The sequence below is a fragment of the Natrix helvetica genome (genome assembly GCF_964273705.1).
Source record: "Natrix helvetica genome assembly, chromosome: 1".
NCBI classification, from domain to species: Eukaryota; Metazoa; Chordata; class Lepidosauria; order Squamata; family Natricidae; genus Natrix; species Natrix helvetica.
In genome coordinates this window covers 230,176,527-230,191,369 of record NC_138548.1, presented here as the reverse complement: position 1 = coordinate 230,191,369, position 14,843 = coordinate 230,176,527, and the positions used below count along the sequence as shown (strand labels likewise).

General features: G+C 44.7%; 1 protein-coding gene across 2 annotated transcripts; it reads left to right on the top strand.

Moving 5' to 3' along the window:
• Nucleotides 1–2,437: 2,437 nt before the first annotated feature.
• Nucleotides 2,438–14,568, top strand: DNAJC14 (DnaJ heat shock protein family (Hsp40) member C14). 2 transcript variants are annotated; one of them, XM_081937100.1, is made up of 7 exons: nt 2,438–2,592; nt 2,884–4,332; nt 5,635–5,741; nt 7,698–7,817; nt 9,486–9,646; nt 11,808–11,904; nt 13,207–14,568. In XM_081937100.1, exons 2-7 carry the CDS (start codon nt 3,175–3,177, stop codon nt 13,442–13,444), a joined length of 1,881 nt encoding a protein of 626 aa, XP_081793226.1. In that variant the 5' UTR covers nt 2,438–2,592; nt 2,884–3,174; the 3' UTR covers nt 13,445–14,568. The 2 variants fall into 2 exon arrangements, with proteins under 2 accessions (XP_081793226.1, XP_081793227.1); XM_081937101.1 differs by having other exon boundaries at nt 2,449–2,579.
• Nucleotides 14,569–14,843: the final 275 nt, after the last annotated feature.

Here is a 14,843-nt window from a genome sequence, read left to right as displayed (position 1 = left end):
CCTCTGGGGGGACGGGGGAGGCTCTTTTGCCCTCCCCAGGCTCCTACAAAGCCTCTGTAGCCTGGGGAGGGCGAAAAAAGCATGTAAAAATAGGGGGGAGCGCCTGTAGTGCGCGCATGCGCACTGGGGGGGAAGCGCATTGCATTATGGGTGCGGCATGTCCGCACACGACTCCCCTGCGCTCCCCCCACTTGTGGCACGCGAGCCAAAAAAGGTTCGCCATCACTGCCCTAAACCTTTTCAATCGGTAGCAAACCTCTGGGCAAGAATCCAAAGAATGTCCCCAGCTGCTTGGATATTCCATTAGAATTATGCTTGTGTGCCTTAGTCTGGAGACAACTTTTAATAGGAAAAGAACCTGCCCTGTGAGGTATCTACTGGTCAAAGCCTCAAGCAGCCACTGAGAAATGATTCAAGAAGACTTCAATTATCATTGTCTCTCTCAACTGGAGTCCTGCAAAAAATGAATCAATTAAAGGTGTTTTAATGGTAATTAGCAATAGGAAAAATGCTTTAGACATTTGAGAAAAACCAGTTAGGCTATTCTGAATGTACTGGATTTAGGAATTATACAATAAAAGGTACATTAATGTATGTGCCTAGATGACCTTGGATCACTTATTCTCTCTCAGCCCAAACCTCATAAGGTTATTGTTGTGGGGAAAATAGGAGGAAAGGATGTTAGGTACTGTATGTTTGCTGCCTTGAGTTATTTATAAATAATAATAAAGGGATAAAAATCTAATAAATAAATTGAAATTGATGCTTAATATGTGTTTCCTGTTTCCTCCTATCTTTGAAGCAAAATGTCATGAATTTCAGTCAGAACATGAAGTTCTTCTTTATCTTCACTGTATAACTGAATATCACTCAGGTCATATCTATCTGATAATAATGATAGCCATTTCATTTCTCCAATAATTTTCTTGTCCTCAATCTGTTGTTCATTTAAAAATGTAAAGTGATTCACCCCAGCCCATTTCTGTTTAGTTTCCCACAATGTCAGTGTTCAGTCTCGACATGATTGCTCTGACATCAATTTTTTTTGTTTCTTACCATATTAGCATTGGGACTATTAATATTTACCCTCTGCTCTTCCTTAATACTTAATCTTGTATTGATGATCTCACCAAATTTCATAGTTGTTAAATAAAAACTAAGCTAAAACATATATTTCTGTGGGAATGCTTTCAAGCTTGCCTCCATTCCACTACTACAGAATAAGGGTAATCTCTGCAGTTGAAGATGATTTTCATCAGATTGGGCAGCAAAAAATGGAGTTGGGATTGCTCATTTTAACTACAAATATAAATTCAACCTATAGTTCAAAGATTACATCAAAGTGCTATGTTATGAGGAGTCTTTTAAGATTTAAAAATGCTGCATCCTTAATTTCTAATTCTCGTCTATGAATATCCTTAACTTGGAAACCTTTGAGTTTCAAAACGTTTGAATTTTGTGATTCTTTACCTACACAAAACAATCTTGCAAGTAATGATGGATTAATTACCTTAGATATTGGCAGGTTTAATTACAAGATACTTCACCTTCGTTTACCAAAGTGGAATTTCCATTTTCCACCGTCAGGGCCTCCTTTCCACATGAAGCCATTTGTAAAGGTATCTATTTCTACCATGGTCTTACAAACATTGAAATCTTAACCTAAGAACTCTTTTTCAAGAGGAGTACAGTAATGCATTCGTTATCACCCGAAGGTTTTTATGTCTGCATCTCTGACCCTTTGACAGCAGAAAACACATTTCTCTTTCTGAGATCGAAATCCAGACAAATTTCCAGGAAGGTAATAGCAAACCAGTTCTGTACGGCTGCCAAGCAAGCCATATGGAGGCGATCACGAAGCACTGATGATGTTACCTAGTTGGGTGAAGAAACGTCTGCAAGAAAACAAGCAAGGTCAGAGAGCACCAAGGACCCCACAATTCAACCCTGCACTAGAAATATTCTCCTTTATTGGGATCGCGAAATTGCCCGAGTCGAGCTCGATTCGAAGGGACGGCGTGTGTTACCCCGCTGCTCAACCCCCTCGGTGCAGAGTTAGGACCAAAGCGACGCAAAGTAGACTTTCCGACAAGTCTTATCCCCACGGCTGCTTCCTCCCGCCCGATTTCTTCCAGGGCTAATAGCTCCCATTATCCTACTCCATGCACCGATCGAGGAGGATAAAGGCAAACGTTAAGCCAGCTAGGTAATCTTCCAGGAGGGAAAGAAGAGCCCGTCACCTGCCTGCTGTAAACAGCGCTTGTCTTCGAGCGCGCGAGAGGGAGAACCGCGCGCGCGAAGAGTCGAGCGCGCGCGCGAAGGTGGGGTGGGGTGGGGGTGAAAAAGGACGGAATTTTTTTAAAAAAAAGCGGATTCGCAGCAGCCCCGACCCGCCGTGACGTGCCAACCGCGTCACTCAGAAGGCTTCCCTTGACCCGGAAGTGGAAAGTGGAGGGCGGCGTTTGGTCAGGCGGGCGGAAGGCGGAAGCGGAGGCTTGCCCGAGAGGGAGTGAGGGGGCAGTCAGATAGAGGAAGAGGAGTGGCGGCGGCAGGACCCCCCCCCGCCTTCTGGTTGCTAGGTAACAGGACCAGGTAACTTCCCCTCTGGCCTTCTTTCTGTGGCGGCTCTTGCGGCCCCGGTTGGGAGATCCCCGTCCACCCTCCCCCCCGCTTCTTCTCCCCCGCCACCCCAGCATGGAGCAGCAGCTTTCCACTTGTTTCCTTTCCCCACTTTCCATCCCTGAAAGTAGGTCTCGGGGTTCTGTTTCCGTGATCGATATGAAGAGTTGAGAATGAAACAGCCTTGCAGCAGTTTGGGCAAACGGTCTGTTGTATTTCAGGTACAATCTGTTCCCCCTTCCCTCTCTCGGGTTATCTTTGCAGGATGGCTACAAGATGGCTATAGCTTCACCTTCATCGAAGCCCCAGTGATTCCGGAACCGAAAAAAACACCATGAAACACCTCAGGCCTGGGACCGGAGCTTTGTGTGAACCCCAGCTAGAGTTTTCTGATTTGGGCAAGACTGTTCTGAGCCCTTGCAGCCTTTGTGATGCAGGATGCAGGAAGCAAAATGTCCACTTCAAAAAAGTGTTGCTGTGTCAAAGCATCTCCTGGCTGAGAAGAGCTCTTGAGTCTTCGGAAGGCTGAGGTTTTGAAGTTGGGAGAAAGGTGCGATGGAGACAAAAATGCTTTGGAATGGCAGTTGCGATCGCGATAATGGCAGCTTGCACTTTACTGACTATAAAACCCCCAGTAATGAAACTGGCTCCTGTAACTGTCCGAAAGAGATGACTGATCTCTCTGCAGCTTATTCGGAGGAAGGGAATGACTTATGCGGCTTCAGTTGTCAGCACTGGCATTCAGGATTCAAGGAGAAGGACCCGTCTACGCTGCTGTTAGGCCAAGAAGTAGACGTTGAAGATGGCCTGGCTACAAAAACCAAGGAAGAAATCCCTGATTGCACACGGGCTCCTGGCGGAAGAAAAGTTGCCCGGCAACAAAGACAACGCTCCACTCCTAAAGACAAAGGAGATGGTCATTTTGTACCCTCTGGGGGGAAACACAGACAGACTAGGAAGAGGAGTGATGGTGGGCACCATCATGTGCAAGCTGAGTTGCTGAAGCATCTGGAAGGTCTGGCCTCATTTTGCGTTTCTTGCTTCAGACTGTTCATCAGTGTAATTGTACAAGTCACTCACCGGTGTGGTGAAGGGGTGGAAGCTGGTGGGAAGATGCTGTACTCTTGCTGCTTTTTCAGCCTTCATGATTTAAACACCATTCAAACTGACATGCAGGCTTGGATCCAACGTGGAAGGATAGGGTGTCGAAAATTGACCCGACAGCTAACCTCATGGCTGTCATTAACTTACCGCCTGCTTAAGATGCTCTGTGCTATTCTCTTCCTGGTGCTTATGCTTCTCCTGGGTAGTATACGACTCTGCTGGAAGGTTTCCAAGTCAGTCCTACTCAATATTCTGAGTAGAATGACTCATACTAGCTATGGAGCCTGGCTTCTCTCAACGATTGATTTCCCTCAAATTGGGGTCCTCTTCAGAGAATGCAGGCTTTGCAAATGGATGGCAAGTCTGCTGCTGAAGTGGCACACTGTCCCTTGGATGCCCAAAGGATTAAGGACCACCCAGTCAGGGAGCACTGCTCAGAACGACTCTCCTGGTGGATCCGGACCGTTCCAGCCTGGCGAAGAGGTGGCACGTTTGCTGGCGATGGCACATATCCCTGAAGAAGAGCTCAATCCTTTTCAGGTGTTGGGCTTGGACGCCACAGCTTCCGATGTGGAATTGAAGAGAGCCTATCGGCACTTGGCAGTACTGGTGAGCACGTTTTTTGAACCAAAAAGGTTGACTCGTGATTGGAACATGTGTGTGTTTTTTCATAAGAGAGCTTCTGTTTAAAAGAGGTGGTATTCCTCCCCCCCCCCCTCCTTGTATTACCGTAGCAATACCATGACAAGAATTCAGCTCTTCCTCCTCCAAGGATTGAGAATATTGGTGGGGATTGTTAAAGACAGTAGTAGGAGAGAGCTCCTTTCTTGTCTGGTTGACATGGTCCAGCAGTTTCAGGGTGGTGGGGAAGAGGTCTGGAATATCATGCAGTCTTTCATAGTACAATTGATTAAACTTCACTTATCACCTGCATATTGACTTACTGTATAATTATTGTACTACTTGAGGGGACAAACCAGTGATGGGATTCATTTTTTTTTACTACCGGTTCTGTGGGCATGGCTTGGTAGGTGTGACAGGGGAAGGCTACTGCAAAATCCCCATTTCCTCCCAATCAGCTGGGACTCAGGAGGCAGAGAATAGATGGGAACAGGGCCAGTCAGAGGTGGTATTTACTGGTTCTCCGAACTACTCAAAATTTCCGCTACCGGTTCTCCAGAACTGGTCAGAACCTGCTGAATCCCACCTCTGGGACACACCTTTGTTAATTTCAACAAGTAAAGGAATCGACAAATACAATAATCTATAGCAGCAAGGTTGATCAAAATAACTGAGACAAATATTTTTTTCTCCTTGTTTACCCTTCTTGGCTATCAAGGGAACAGGATGTGTGGAAACTTAGTTCAACTTATCTTATCCACCTGTCTGAGGATTGCAGTTCATTTCTCGGCTTGTAAAATTCCAGCCCTAAATTTTCAAGGTGTATTGAATAAAAATCCCATTTTTGTTTTTCTCCATCTTTCCCGGCATGAGGAAAGAGAAGGATAAATGAGCTGCTATACTACATCAAGGAAGATTGCAGATGCTGCTTCTGGAGTTTGCTAATCTCTCCCATCCCCATCCGAAAAACTGCTTTTGACCCCACCCCCACCCAAAAGCTGTCTTTTTTTGTAACTGGTTTGTTACAAGGAAAGCGCTCAATTGACAAAGAACCTTTCTACTTCTGAACTTCTGAACAGAAATGTTGCCTGTACAAGGAATGATCTGTAAATAAACCCTGCTTGCTTTGTTTTGGCTTTGTGGTCCCTGTGTCACATAGGAGTGAGAGTGCTGGCTTTACTTTGCAGGATGACTGTTAGGATTATGGGCAATATATAGGTAGCATATGTTTGTCTCAAATGTTTTTAGAAGCCTAACTTCTTTGGGGCTTTGGGATGGGGTGTCACACAGGTTCACCCGGACAAGAATGAGCACCCTCAGGCAGAGGAGGCATTCAAGGTACTGCGGGCAGCCTGGGATATTGTCAGCAATCCAGAGAAGCGGAAGGAGTATGAAATGTGAGTCAACCAAAACCCATTTGGGCTTCCTTCACTCCCAGTCAGAACCACATAGCTATGTGAAGTTTGATCCCCGGACTGGGACAATGTGGACAGGCCAGTTTTCAAAGAGATTCCTCTATTTAAGGGGACAGAGAATAAATCTGAAAACGTGAGCATCAATGTTGTCAGGTAGCAACACTTCTTGAAACTTGCTGGATGCTTTTCATTACTTCCCTGAGGGTTTTTTAAATTTTGTTTTTGTCTGCAATGGAAACGCGGAAACGCTGAAATTATTATTTCAAAAGCAACAACAATTTAAAAAAATGTGTATAAAGTTTTTTATTTTTTCCTTTCAAATACATTCACAAATATACATTCTTATAAATACTATTAACATTTATCACTATCTTCTTATAAATATAAAAGGTTATAAAATACAAAGGTCGCTTTCTTGCCACCCCGTACCTCCATCTTATTTTGCAACAACTGTCTTCTCAACCTCCCTTCTCTGCCTTCTTTCCTTCTCTCCTTCCTCTTTTCTTCTTCCGCTCTCTTTCCCCCACTCCTCCTCCCTTCTCCGCCTTCTTTATCCTCTCTCCTACTCTTACTTTCCTTCCCTTGCTTCCTCTGCCTTTCTTCCTTTCCCTCCTCATCCTCCCTCCTTTCCGTTGCAACAACAATAAAATTGACTAGGCGACATGAGGATTGAACAAGCAGAGCTTGTCTTGTTCACTGGTCCTTGTTTTACTTCTATATTTGAACTCATTTCAATTTGATGTAAAAAGAAGATTTTGGTAATGGCTATTCTCTTATTCCCCCCCCCCCCCAAAAAAAGTCTGATCATTCCCTGAATAATAAGTATCTGAATCATAGAAGAAAAATATTATAGAAATGATAATAAGGTACTAGAAATCATAGCATCCAAATTATCTTCTTTGGTTAAAGGCCTTCTAGGAAAGAAAACCCAGGAGATAAGAGATAACAAATTCAGAGAACAGATACTAGATAATATTCTGCCCTGACTCTCAGAATTACTAAATTACTTCAGTTTTCAGCCTGACTTTTTCTTTTTTTTTAAAAAAAATACTTTCCTTGGGAGGTGATTTTTAAAATCTTTTAATTAAAGTTTATTATAAGATAAAAATACAACATGAAACAGAAGTCAGAAAGCTAAGAAGGATAAAAAGAGAAGTGCCAAGGCCAAGAAAAAAGTCCTGACTTCCCACTTTCTTTGGTGCAATAGAATACAGGAAAAAAAATACTTAAAACTTTTGTTCTGCACTTCTCAACCTTTCAAACCATTTCTGTAACAGCAAAATCATTCTAATCAACCGTAACTGGAGGACCTTTGTCTCCAACAGCTTGAAGCTAATCATAAGCTGAAGATTCCTTCAAGTTAAGCTTGATTACTTGTGAGCATAGAGACACCGTGTAGTTTTCATAGTCCAAGTACAGAAGTGGTGTGCCATTGCTATCCATGTTTTTTTCTTCAGTTTTCCAGTTTAGCTTATACTCCTGGTGCTCCCTGGTGGTCTCCAGGCCAAGGGATAATTACATGAAGGTCAGCCAAGGGCTATTTGGATATTACTCTTGGCCATCTCTAGGTCATACAGGGGTTCTGTTCAGGAACTCTGGGATAAGTCCCTCTTTGTCCACATCCAAATGTGTAGTGCATGCCTGCACAGAAAAAAATCCTGTCGTTTTGGGACTCCTTGCTTGAGGTCAGGCTAATGTAAATCAGGGCTTGTGTAACCTGGGGGCTCCCTGTGTATGTTGACATGGATTTCCAGTACATGGGCACACTGCTACAACCGTAGTCAAGCTTTATGTAACTCATGCTTTTGTCTGAAACGGTATAGGGTTTCCTGCCTAGGCAGGGGGTTGGACTAGAAGACCTCTAAGCACCCTTCCAACTCTGCTATTGTATTGTATTGTATTGATGCTCCCTTTTAAACTCACTTGCTTTTCTTTCAGAAAGCGCATGGCAGAGACAGAGCTGACGAAGTCCATGAATGATTTCCTTTCCAAACTTCAGGATGATCTGAAGGAAGTCATGAACACAATGAAGTGTAACAAATGCCAAGGGAAGCACAAGTAAGTGGCCAGCTGTCATTATCTCTCCACTGGTGCAACCGGATGTCAGCCAGGCTACCCAAGCAGCAGGATCCTGACTTTGCAGCGTCTCCGTTCATTTCTCTAATCTCGGTACGGGGGGAACTACAATCAAGCCTGGTTCCTTCTGAGGGGAGTGGCAACACCAAGGTTTCTATTTCCCTTGAAGGCCTTTGGAGAGTAGCGTAGAATATTTTTTTCTTGAGCTAGCCTAAATCAACAGTTTAGCTCCGTGATGGCGAGCCTATGGCACGCGTGCCACAGGTGGCACATGGAGCCATCTCTGCAGACACGCGAGCCATCACCCAGTCAGCTCCACTGCGCATGCGCCTCCCGCCAGCCAGCTGATCTTTGGGTCTGCTGGGAGACACACGTGCATGCATGGGAGGGGGGGTCACACTTGCATGCGTGGAGATGGGGGGGATTCGGCGCTCCTCCCATGCCCTGTTTTGGGTCCCAGGAGGCTTAAAGGAGGCCTGCTAGCACCAAAACAAGGGTTGCGCAGGGGGCGGGGGTAGTGCAATGCAGTCGTGCGCACATATGTGCGGGTCCGGCCCTGCGGGGGGGGGGCTTTGCATTATGGGTGTCGCCATCACTGGTCTAGCTTTTAGTTGAGGTGTCAAAGACTCTCAAAGACAGAGAGATATAGATAGTTCTTAACTTACAACCATTTATTGAGTGACAATTCAACATTACAAGGGCACTGAAAAAAGTGACTTGCAACTGTTCTCACACTTACAACTGTTGCAATATCCCCACAGTCAAGGGACTAAAGGTTTTGGAGAACACCAGAATCCCTGCTTCACACAAAAGATTCCTCTGCAAGCAAAGAATCTAATATCCCGAGCCCTTAAACTTTCCTTTGCTTATTTAAAAAAAAATACAGACACTAGCTGGATAAGTTAATGGGCAGACGTTTCTAATGTATTTATGATAGTATATAGATTCATAGCTAGACGAATATATACTGTAAGTTCAAAATGTGAAAATGCTTGATTGTCAGTACCCAAACTGTGATACACTACAAGTGTTCGGTTATACCTCAACTACTTACTAATTTTGTTGCCCACAGGATTCAGTTGCCATATTTTCATTTTCTATTGGTCCTTCATCCATTTCTAAAATATTTGGTTTGGAAAAGCTTCAGTGTTTATAAATGGAGCATAAAATGTTTTCTTTACGATCCATGCCTAGAAGTTATTTGGACAACCATTTGTCTGAAATGGTACATGGTCTGTAAGCAGGACTAGACCAGTGGTTCTCAACCTTCCCAATGCCGCGACCCTTTAATACAGTTCCTCATGTTGTGGTGACCCCCAACAATAAAATTGGTGTCTTGGTTCCTAAGACCATCGAAAATATGTGTTTTCCGATGGTCTTAGGCGACCCCTGTGAAAGGGTCGTTCGACCCCCCCAAAGGGGTCGCGACCCACAGGTTGAGAACCACTGGACTAGAAGATCTCCAAGATCCCTTGCAACTCTCTTATTCTGTTATTTGCATTTCTGCTGAAATGAAATGTGTGTTCGTGCGTGTGCATGCATGCGCGCACGCACGCACACAAACACACACAGGCACACTGGAAACCACCGGAGGCTGTAATATAATGAACATGCTTGGTGCTTTCTAACCTCTGAAGTTCTTTGCTGCAGGAGGTTTGAGATGGATCGTGACCCCTTGGATGGCCGATACTGTGCAGAATGTAGTAAATTTCATGCAGCTGAGGAAGGGGACTTCTGGGCAGAATCCAGCATGCTGGGATTGAAGATCACATACTTTGCCATGATGGATGGGAAGGTTTATGACATTACAGGTAATTGAATTGAATGGAAAGTGGTAGCACAAAGTTGAAATTCAATGAGGCTCTGGTTCTTATTTTGTCTAGGGTGTTGTATGTATGTGTGTGAATACATATACTCACAGAGCAGAGTCAATTAGGGTGACTCCACATTTGTGCAGTGTGTGTATATACACTATATTGCCAAAAGTTTTCGCTCACCCATTGACACAATCAGAAGCAGTTGTGAGCGAATACTTTTGGCAATATAGTGTATGTGTTTTTTTCCAGTAACCACATCCATGTGTCTGGCAGTGGTGATCCAATAAAGGATTACAGAGCGATGAGAGAGGAGAATAGTGTCTGTTAGGGAACTTAGCCTAGCAGAAATGTCTGCTTATACAAAAAATGTGTTTCAACTTTTGTTTCAGATATGAAACAGGCTTAAATATACTATATATAATATAAAGTTCAGATCGAATGCATAAAGCATCTTAAAGAGTGTTGCTTTCTGCTCAGCTTTAAACAGGACACAACGAAATCTTAAAGAGAGGCTTCTTTGGGAAGGGGAGAGGGAGTCCGTGAGAGAGAGATTAGGCCGATGAAGGACATCTTGACCCAATAAAAAACAAATATTGTGGTGTGAAAACTTTCAGGCAGGTGGCAGCTGAGGGGGAGGAATTACTGATCAGTAAAGGGAAGTTGGGTTATAATAGCTTGATAAAAATATGAAACCTATATGTGGCTGCTATGGAAAAAGCAAATGTGATGTTATTGACATTGGGAAATTAACCAAGTATCTTTGTGCCTTCATACAAATCAATGGTGCAATTACACTCAAAGGTACATCGTGCTATATTTCAGCTCAGGGCTAGTTTTAACCAATGAACCTGGCTTCCAAAGAGGTAGTGATGGCCACCAGCATGGAAGCTTTCAAAGAAGTGAAGTGAACCTTAGTAGGAGAGTATTATTGAGAGGAGAAGGAAAGGGAACAACTGTGGTTACCTGGGAGATGAGAGAAGATTGCAGGGAAACAAGAGTTATACTAAAGCAGTGATGGCCAAACTTTTTTGCCATCGTGTGCCGAAAGCAGGGGGAGTGGGGGGGGGCGTGCGTGCACATGCCCCACCCATAATTCTATGCATCTTCCCCCTGCGCATGAGCGCACAACACACACACACACCGCTTTTGGGGCGCAATGGCATGGTGGACCTATTTTTCGCCTTTCCCAGGCTCCAAAGGTTTTGTAGCAGCCTGGGGAGGGTGAAAACGGCCTCCCCCCCCCCCGCCCCCGAAACCCATTTTCTGACTTCCGGTTTGCGCATTGGGCCGTTTTTCTCCCTCAGGAGGCTTCCCTGAAGCCTCTGGAGGGCAAAAAAACAGCCCAATGCAGAAACCGGAAGTTCAGGAAAGGAAAAACGGCTGAAAATGAATGCCAAAATCAGCTGGCCAGCATGCACATGCACACTGGAGCTGACAGGGTAACACCTCCCATGTCGTAAGAAATGGCTCCGCATGCCACCTGTGGCACATGGACTATAGGTTCACCATCATGGCACTAAAGAGTGTGAGCAGCTGGAGAAGTGAGGTGAACTGGAGACGCTGAGGACTCAAGCTTTTATTTCCCGATGAACTTAATTCCACAACTGTTTTTCTGTTTCCCAGCCCACCCCAAAAATATTTTGATCCCACTAACAGAACATAGGCAACTGAAGTCTTTTGAGAAATTGCCAGCCAGTGGCGGGTTCAGCCGACAGGAAGCCACAGCAGAAAGAGCCGTGGATTGCTGACACCATTGCTTCGGCCCACCTGAGCCGCAACCCTCGCTTGCCGTAACAGCACCGTTACCTCATTCCGGCCGGCAAGGGCTGCGCTACTCCTTGCACTTTGCATCTCCTGCAAAGTTGCAAGTTTCACATGCCTCCCTCTATGGCAGAGATGTTCAGCCCCACCATGAGCTGCCTGGCTGGTCCCATATTTCAGAGCCCTAGTCACAAGATCGGCCCATTGGTCATCCTTGGAGCAGCTCCTCCACACAGGTGCGCTGCAGACCACCAAGATTTTCTCACGGACCACTGGTTGGTGACCTCTGGTCTAGGAAGAAAAATGAGATTTGTAAGGATATTCCTGTCTGTTTTGTGAGGCAGATCTAGGTCAGAACTGATAGCTGATTTTTTCCCCCCCTTCTGATATGCAGAATGGGCTGGTTGCCAGCGAGTAGGAATCTCTCCAGATACGCACCGAGTTCCCTATCACATCTCTTTTGGATCAAGAGGCTCTGGAGGACGCCAGAGGTTAGTATGGAATTATGTTGTTGGTTTCTGCTTAAGAAATGTTTGATTCTCATTGAGAACTGAAATCTAGGGATTTACAGTATATATCCCATTCAGTTTGAAGAGTTTGGAGAGATCTGTTTGATCTTTTTTCCCCCATTTGTACAGGCACATGCCAAGTGGTCTAGTGATTAAGGCATCAGGCTAGAATCTGAGACATTATGAATTGTAGTCCAACTGGAGTCATGAAAGCCAGCTGGGGGATGACTTTGGGCCAGTCAGTCTCCCTCAGCCCAGCCCACCTCACAGGGAGAGGAGAAAATAGGAGGAAGAAGGAACATTAGATATGTTTGCCAATTTGAGTTGTTTATTAAAAAAATAAAGATGGAATATGTATCATAAATCAATAGTCCACAATTAGCCTTGTAGTAATAGTTGTATTAAACACAAGCGTGCAGCCCTACACCTGATTGGTTGTTAATTCCAAACTAACAACAGCTTGTAACTTCCTTCTTGTTGGATCTCATTTTTTCTCCTTTTTTAAAGAGAGTCAGACCAGGAGAATTTTCACTACGGAGGCCAGATTCTGCCTTGTCTCTTTTCGATTCCAACTGCTTTCTCTCTTTGCTTCCTTCTTATGCGGTCGCCATTGCTCCAGTCCTGACAAAGTGGCAGGATGATTCCTTGTCCGTTTAGTGGGTTTCTCCTGCCGCTGGGAGGATTTGCCTTATCACCCCAGCGTCTTCAGAGTTTCCCCCTTAATCTGTTGGTCCCTCCAGGATCCACATCACTCAAAAATGAGCCCAAACGAAGGAGTTAGAGTTAGAGGTCAGGAGAGCTCCCGTTCCTCAACTCCAAGCACACTGACGTCACCACAGGAAGTCCTGCCTTGTCTCTTTATACTTTCTCCGTTAGAGACCTTTATACTTAAAGCAATAAGTTGATAAGAGAGTGAAACTAAGTTTACATAGTTTATATTCCTGGGGCTTAAAGCAGTCCAGTACGCTGGTAAGAGTGTGGAATAGCCTTGTGTGTGATAGAATTGTGAAGATGAGGAAAAACCATGGGATTGAGAGTGAGTTGGGTGGCTATATACCGTACATTTTCTTCAATAAATAAATAAAATTTAGTACTTATAAAGGTCTTCCAAAAATAGATTCCTTTTCTTCCCGGGGTGAATCGTTGCAAATTCTGAAGCTTGCCTTCCACTATATAGTTTAGCATAAAGCCGAACATAGATCTCTGCTGAAACCCAGTTCGGGATCTGATGATGTATTTGTTCTCTCCATCTTTCCTTCCTCCCCTACCCCACGCCAAAAAAAGAGCTGCTTCAGACAGTAGCCCAGCTTCTGCTGCAGAACTACAGGACTTCTTCAACCGCATCTTCCAAGGGAATCCCGGGCAGATGCCAAACGGGAACTTTTTCGCCAGCCCCCAGCCTCCAGCCCCTGGGAATGTGTCGACACCTCCTGCCTCTTCTTCAAAAGTAGACAGTAGCTTCCAGAAAGGCGATTCGAAGCAGAAACGGCGGAAAAAAGTGAGACGCCCCTTTCAGCGCTAAGGACCTGACTGAACCGGAGGGAAACTTCCCTGGTTTTTCATCAGGTAGCAAAAGGGCTGTTTTAAAAATTGAAAAAAAAAAGTATTCTTGAGAAGAGAGAAGCCTCCAGGCTCCTCTGGAACTCATTTCTAACCCTGTAACTTCCAGCTGGAACAAACTATTCTCCCATGCAGTCGTTAATACGGATCCTGTGATACCAAAGAACTCATTTGGATATTTTCCTGAAAGCACTTAATGAAAATAAGGTGTGGACAATATTGAGCCTTTAAAGCATCCAATCGTATGCTTTTAGAATTATCTGGCGCTACTTCTCGGGCAGGGCTACTGCTTCCACCAGTTATTTTAGTTGATTGTTACTCTTGTCCACAAAAAGGCTTGGCCTGGAAATCTCTTTTGTTTCATTCCAAGGCTTTGGAGAAAAATAAAAAAAAAAGGGTAGAGGATGGCTTAGTGCCCAGGGGAAGGCGTGGTTTGCCTGCGATAACTTTCAGAGTGGGTGGGCAGGAAAGGGGAGACCCAATTCAGCAACCGTCTTCTTAATCCATCCTGGGTGTTCTGCCCCCTAGGTTAAATGGTGAGAGGAGAGCTGCTCCCTACCTGGAATTTCCTTGTGTAAAATGTTAAATCAATTGCTTGCCATGCAAAGGAATTCATCCGGATTAATACTTTTAGCAAAAGACCAGGGGAGACGGAGATGCACCCCGGTTATTGTTACTTGTCGCTCAGGATTATGCCAAGTCAGCTTCTCCTCCTTGACGGAGACCCGAATGTTGTCCGACTCCATTGCGAGACTACTGAGAGGAGGTGTTTTGCACTACCACCCGATTCAAGAGCTGCTGGCTCTGGAGGTAAAATTGACTGTTGTGTTCTAAGGTGCTTGGTTTGCTCTTCCTGGATCTTAGCAAGTACACACTGTCCGTCTCTGCTGGCCTAAGAAGACTGTGGTCAAGTCAGTCACAACCTGGGTGCGTTAGGTGACAATTTTAGCACGGATGGCTAGCTCTAAAATTGTTCAACCTCTTTTATAGAAGGTTACTTTTTTAAAAGTTCAAATTTGTATGTATATACATATATTTAATACAATGAGTGTTATCCTTTCTATAAATACGTATCAATGCCTTGGAGAGGCTGGCCTACAGTTTCATTCTTAGCCCATTGCACACCGTGCACGATGATATCTTTGAGGAACTCAACCTTTAAAGACGCAATTAAATGCTTCCCTTCTTTTATTGTGGAAACAGCTAGGTCTTTGTCCTGCTACCCAGCTAGCCCTGCGTATTCCCAGGCACTCCATTGAAGGGTGTTAGGGTACAGAGACTATGGTTATCTCCTTCCTGCCACAACTACTTCCTCACTCTTCTGCCTAGAGCGATTGTGTGAGCAGTATATTTATTTGCTT